This window comes from Oryctolagus cuniculus, chromosome 16 (assembly GCF_964237555.1).
Source record: "Oryctolagus cuniculus chromosome 16, mOryCun1.1, whole genome shotgun sequence".
NCBI classification, from domain to species: Eukaryota; Metazoa; Chordata; class Mammalia; order Lagomorpha; family Leporidae; genus Oryctolagus; species Oryctolagus cuniculus.
This window is the reverse complement of record NC_091447.1, coordinates 62,549,711-62,555,943: the sequence shown is the minus strand read 5'-3', so window position 1 is coordinate 62,555,943 and position 6,233 is coordinate 62,549,711. Positions and strand designations below refer to the sequence as shown.

General features: G+C 66.7%; 1 protein-coding gene across 1 annotated transcript; it reads right to left on the bottom strand.

The window, feature by feature from the left end:
- Window positions 1-2,792: 2,792 nt before the first annotated feature.
- On the bottom strand, window positions 2,793-5,358 carry IER2 (immediate early response 2). The gene has a single exon (XM_051839495.2). The coding sequence runs from the start codon at window positions 4,493-4,495 to the stop codon at window positions 3,785-3,787; it is 711 nt and encodes a 236-aa protein (XP_051695455.1). The 5' UTR covers window positions 4,496-5,358; the 3' UTR covers window positions 2,793-3,784.
- Between the last annotated feature and the right edge of the window lie 875 nt (window positions 5,359-6,233).

The following is a 6,233-nucleotide window of genomic DNA, read 5'->3' as shown; positions in this document are numbered from 1 at the left end:
CTCCGCCCTCCCCAGGCTGTGAGTGGCAACGGGTGCTCCGCCCCGCGCGCCTGCTGGCTCCCCACCCCCAGTCCCCTCGCTGCGTCTGGCCTCCGGCTCAAGTTTCCATGCCCGGACAAGTCCCGGTCACGCCTAGGGAGCAACTGGGCCAAGGCCTGCGTCCTTCCTGCCTGGGGCGGGCGGGCGGACCTCGCCCTGGGTCCTGGAACCGGATAAACCGGTCTGGGTGTTGTTCCCCGGCTAGGTTCCCACCTGCGCCCCAGCCCTTCCCTAGCCCCACAGCCTAGGAGGGAGCTGGGGGCCGTCGGGATGGCGGGCCCTCTGGAACCGTCCCGTTTGCTGTCTTGCGGGGCGAGCCTCAGTTTCCCCAGCTGTAAAAAGGTAGATTGCCAATGCCTCAGTGCATCGCAGAGGCACCTGTTAAACACAGTCCCACCCGGAAAAAAAAAAAAAAAACAGAAATAAGTGTAAAACTGCAGTTGGGATGATTCCGATCACAAACAATTTTGAAGAATGTTTTCAAGTCGCTCTGAGTATTCAGAAATGGGGGGGGGGTGTCTTGGTCAAAATAAAAAGCAGCAGGGCACACCCGATTCAAGATTTGCCCTTTGCGCGGAGCTGATTGAGCCCGGGAAGGGAAAGCCGCTGCTGAAAGGCAGGCGTGGCGGGTACGAAGTCCGTGTGGCTGGAAGCAGCCGAAGGGGCAAAGACGCAGGTCAGTGTGGACACCCGTGGATGGGAGAGTGCGCGGGCCAGAGAGGGGCTGAGCTCGGATTACACAGGGGTTGCACAGAATGATTCCACAAGGAAAGATCGAGCCCTCGTATTCTTTTTGCTTTGCAGCCTTGCTACTAATGTATCTTTAAGACCTGCTAATTTCCCCTTGGCTACTGTTTCAACAGGATTTTATGACATTCTGTTTGCATTGTAACTTTCTCAACTTTATTTATTTTTATTTGGAGGGCAGAGAGAGAGAGAGACAGAGAGACCTTTTTCATTTAGGCTACGTCAGGCTGAAGCCAGGAGCGGCCAGCACCTGCTGCCTCCCAGGTGCAGGAACCGGAACCGGAAGCAGAACCAGGCCTCCAGCCCAGGCACCCAGAGACAGGATGGGGGCGTCTCCCTCCTGGGTGTCTTAACAGCTGCACCCTGCCTATGCCTAGATTCCAGAAACATTCTGACTCTCCATCTCAATGTATCTTAGCATTCCTTAGAGGAGTGAGACCGTCAAGGGAGTCTGAAGGGGCAGACAGGGCGGGGGAGGGGGACAGCCGGCCTTTTCTCATCCATGTACACCCGTGTTTAGGTACATGGCTTTACCATGTGCAGCCAGACCACTCATCCCACGATCCGCCAGTCATCAAACAATACACATACGGGGCACTCTGTGTGCCAATCACTTTACCTTGCTTAACAAGGCTTCCGCGACAAGGGCTATGATTGTGCCCAGTTTACAGCCTGGGAACCTGAGGCCCAGCTCCTTTGCCCTTGGGTGGGGGAGTCCCCTTGGCATTGTCCCTAGGGCAGCAGCCGGCTAAGGAACCAGGCCTGGTTTTTCCTGGGACGCCACTGGGAACAGGATATGTGACATTTTCTTGGTTGTCACAGCCGCCACCCCATCGAGCCGTTCCCAGGTGACATCCTGGGAGAAGACAGATGTTTCGGGTTGCTAGTTCCAGGCCTGTCTTCCATCTGCCCTTGTCCTCTCTGCGGTGGCCAGGGCACAGGAAACCCCTAGGCGGCCGGAGCCTGGGCGGGGGCAGGGGTCGGCTCGGCCGCTTCCCGCGGAAGGAAGGGCCCGGCGGTTCCTGCCACAGGATGCCGGGGCGACGCCCCCTCCCCAGCCACCTCCGCCGCCGCCGGGGACTTCCCGGGGCCCGGCGGGGCGTTGCTCTACCGCCTGGGACTTGGGGTTCCAGCCCCACCCCCACCCCTTGGTGTGTATCTGGCCTCAAGAGTGAGGCGTGCAAAAATCCCCCACGTTTTCCCGTTCCGAATCTGAGGGAGGCGGCGCTCGCATCGCTCCCACGTGGGTGGACGGGGCGACTGCTGACGCCTGGAGCCCGGCGAGCGCCCGGCCCCTCTCCTCTGGATCTCCCCACCACCACTCCCGCCCGGGCCTCGGGGTCAGGTCTCCCGGGGTCACTGGAGGCCCGACTCGGCCGAGACAGCCGTCGGAAGGCGTGGCCGGCGCTCCTCCGCGCCCCCCCACCCTGCACCTGCGGCTCCTTTGTCCCCGCTGGCCACGCCCCCTCCTCCCCTCAGCCCCCAGGGGCAGCGCCGGCAGCTCCCCCTCTCAGGTAGCGATGCTGGGGAAATTTTAATTAAAATAATTTTTCTTCTTCTCGGGACGGGGTAGAGACCTAGGGCCCGCGGGGGTCTTTCACCACCAAGAGCGAGGCAGGGGTGGGGAGCGGCACAGAAGGCCCATTTCATAGATAGGGAAACTGAGGCTGGAAACAGCAGGCTCTCTTTGGCGTACCGCCCGGAAAACGCTGGAAGTGGAGGCGTAACCAGCATTCCAAAGTCCACCAGTTCAGCTCCATCGCTGGCGGACGCCCGAGGTCAGCCGCGGGAGGAGGCAAGGTCCCCCAAATCGTGCTTACGCCCCCCACTGGGAGAGCGGATTCAGGGGGCGCAGGACCAGCCTGCTCCCTCTCCCGCCCACGCTGTAACCACCGGTCAAACCGGCTCCTGGGGTCCCCCCACCCCGCCCCAGCCGGCCGCAGCCAGCGCGTGACCCCTTAACCCCGCCCCTCCCCCGCCGCGGCAGGAAACCAGACAGGCCAAACTTTTATACTTAAGTCTTTTTTGTCTTCTTTATTTTTCTGACGGTCCCTAACAAAACCGGCTAGGTGAGATTGGCTTTGAAACCACAACCCACCCATCCCCTCCCAAGGAAAAACTCCCGGGGCCACCACAGGAGCCCTCCCCTCCCCATCCCCGACCCCCACCCCCAAATCGGGCCAGCCATGGCCGCCAACCGGTCCCCCAGCTTCAGCCTGCCGTGGGCACGTATTGGGGGTGGGTATGGGGGGCACCGCCACCTGCACAAGACCAGAGAAACCACCTCTCTTCCCAGCCACCACCACCCCCGGGGGGGAGGGGCGCGCCGGGCGTGGGACACTGAACCAGCAGCGGGCGGCGTGGGCGAGGTGATCAGGCTGCCCTCCACCCACGGCGGGGCGGGTCCACACCCCGGACCCTCCCTCCCAGGCCCCGCACCCACGCACGCCAACAGGAAGCGGCCCCGTGACGCAACGCTGACCGCCTGCACAAGTATGTCCCTGGAGGGGGGGAGGAGTCTCCTGGGACTTTGCCACGGCACACGGCGGCTCTTGAAAAAAAAAAAAAACCACGGCAGGCCGGCGTTGAGCCCTCGGTGGGAAAAAACAAAAAACAACAAAATTAAGTCCGACCCTGAGGAAATGAACGGTCCAAGCCCACTCCCCCTGGCTCCCGGTCTGGGAGAGGGTTAAGGCCCGCGTCTCGGTCCATTTAGACAGCACCTGTGGTCCGCGGAAGGCGCCTGCGCCCACGGCTCCTCCGGGTTTGGAGAGGGGGGCGCGCATGGCCAGGGTCCCCCCTCCGGGATGCTCGGCATCTCCCGGCGAGCCGCGCCGCTCCTCTCCGCGCCGCCCCCTCGATGCAGGGCGTGCGCGCGCCTCCGTGTGTTGAGTGGTGGGGAGAGGCTCGTCCCCGCGTCCGCGCCCTCGGGCCGACGACGGTTCAGTTCGCGCGCGCGCGCGTTCTGGGCTCCGGCAAGCGCCCGCCGCCCGGGTGCTCAGAAGGCCACCACGGCGCGCACCAGCACGTTGAGCACACTGTCCTGCGGGCGGCAGGCCGGCTTGGCCTCGCGCGGCGCCGGCGCCGTCGGGGGGCTGGCGGGGCTGCAGTGCAGGAGGCCGGAGAAGCGCCTTTGGAGGACCTGGGCCAGGTTGGGGAAGGCGCCCTCGCTCTGCGCCGGGGCGGGCTGCAGGCGATCGGCGACCCTCGCCGCCGCCGCCGCCTCCTCGTCCGGGTCCGCCTCCATGCTCTCTTCCTCTTCCTCCAGGCGGGCCCTCTTGCTAGGGATCAGTCCCGGGTCCCCGCCGTCGCTCAGGCTGCAGCTGCTCCGTCGCTTGCGGCTCGCCTTGGCTGGGCGCAGGGCGCAGCGGGCAGGGGCCGCCGCCTCCTCCTCGGCTCCCGGCGCCTCCTGCGTGTCCATGGGCTCGGGCGAGGGCTGCTCACCGTCGGGGGGCGCTGCCTCGGTCGTGGCTTCTTCCGCTTCCCGCGGCGGGTGCAGGCGAGGGTCGGCGGGGCGGGCGGGCGGCAGGGGCGCGTCCGGCTCGTGCGCCTCCACCTTGGCCGAGAGGTAGAGCTCCCGGGCGCTGCGCATGACCAGCGACAGCTGTAGGCTCCGGTGCAGCCGCAGGCCGCCGCGCTGCATGCGGGAGTGGTACAACTTCCACACCGACAGGGTCATGATGCGCTGGGCTTCCTTCTGCACCTCCATCGCGGTTCGACGGCGGACGGGACGGGCGGCAGGTGCACTCGGGGCGGGGGGGTACGACGCGCTCGCTCACGCTTCTCCGCGCCGGGACACCGCTAGGACGCTCTGCCCCGGCGCCCGCCACCCGAGCCCTTTTATACCCCGGGTGACGTCACAGGGACGCCCCGCCCAGTAAGAAGGCCGCATCCGGGCTTTCCGCGGCCCCGTGGCCGGAGCCTCCTTAAAGCGACAGGGTGCAATTTACTCGCGGTGATGGAAAAAGGGGGACAGGAGGGGAACCCCGGCCTACGGTGGAGTCCCCCCCGCCCCGAGGGGACGCTGAGCTCTCCGAGTGCGGGCCCTGGGGAGGGGCGGCGCGGGTGGGGCTCCGGGCCCGCCCACGTGCTCGCGCCGTCTGCACCCAGGGCCCCTTAGCCCGGGAGGCTCGGGGCCGAGCCGGTCATTCCCTCCCGTCGCCCAGCCGTCTGAGCTTAGGGGCGCTGGCTGCGTGTTGGGTGCTAAGCTCTCTTCTTGCGCGGGATGGCGCTGCTGGGCTCCGGAGCTCGAACGCCCACCGGGCGGAGGGGGCGGGTGTGGGTGGTCGTCCGCAGACTCCGGAACGCAGCCCAGCCATCGCCCACAGGCTCACCGCTGCGATGCGACACCCCCCAGGTGGGCTGGGCCCCGGCCGCAAACGGGGCACGGGCCCCGGCGACGAACACGTGGCTGCCGCCCCCCGTCGGCGGCGGAGGAGAGGGGGCCCTGCTCTGCCTCTGCGCCCCGGGGGGGCGGAGCTGGAAACTGAGCCACGCGGAGAAAACATCGGCCCCACCCTCCGCCACGAGAAGACTCAATTCCCGTAGCTTAAAAAAAAAATAGAAAAAAAAAAGAACATTGTTCAAATGGTTGCATTCACTCGTGGTGCGGGCCCTTTAAGAGGCGCCCTCCACCCCCCTCCCCCGGCTTACGCAGCCTTCCCGCCACTGGGGCCCCGCTGACTTCCACAGCTAAATTTGGAAGAAGTGACGTAGGGCGAACGCGCCAGCCACTTCCGGCTGCCCATATAAGGACATGGGGCTGGGAGCACCACGGCGGGCGGGAGCGGGCTTCCGGGGGCGGAGCCTCGGCTCTGGGCACGCCCCCTCCTCCGCCCCCGCCCCACCCCCGTGCGCGCGGACTGCCGCGGCCGGCTGGAGCCTGGGGCTTCTGGGGGCGGGGCCTCGGCCCGGACACGCCCCCTCCGCGGCTGCCGCCCCGCCCCCGCGCGGCCGGCTGGAGCCTGGGGCTTCCGGACTCGGAGTCCGTCGGGGCCGGGCGTGTGGGGCGGGGGAAGAGGAAGGCGGCGTTTCCTTCCCTCGTGGGGGCCAGGAAGGAGCGACGCCCCTCCGGGCAAGCACCCCGCCCGCGCGGGCTCCCACTACGGAACCCCCCGACGGCGGCGACCCTGAAAGGACCCCCCAAATCACCTCATCCTTAACCGATCCCGCCCCTGCCCTACAGTCCAGAAGTCCCGTCTGCAGGCCGCACACAGCGGCGACTCTGCCCCACACCACGGGCGACCCCCGGAGGCATCCCGCACACCCTCCCGAGAGGGGAGACCCGGCCCCCCACCTCCGATTTCCCGGGGACCTTCACCGGGGTGCCTCCTCAGGGGTCCCCCTCAGGCTCGCGCGCCCAGGTGACACCACACCCGCCCCCCAGGGGTCTCCTCCCGCGGTCGCTCCGCCCCAATACGACCTCGGGGGTTCTCCCCCCACCCACC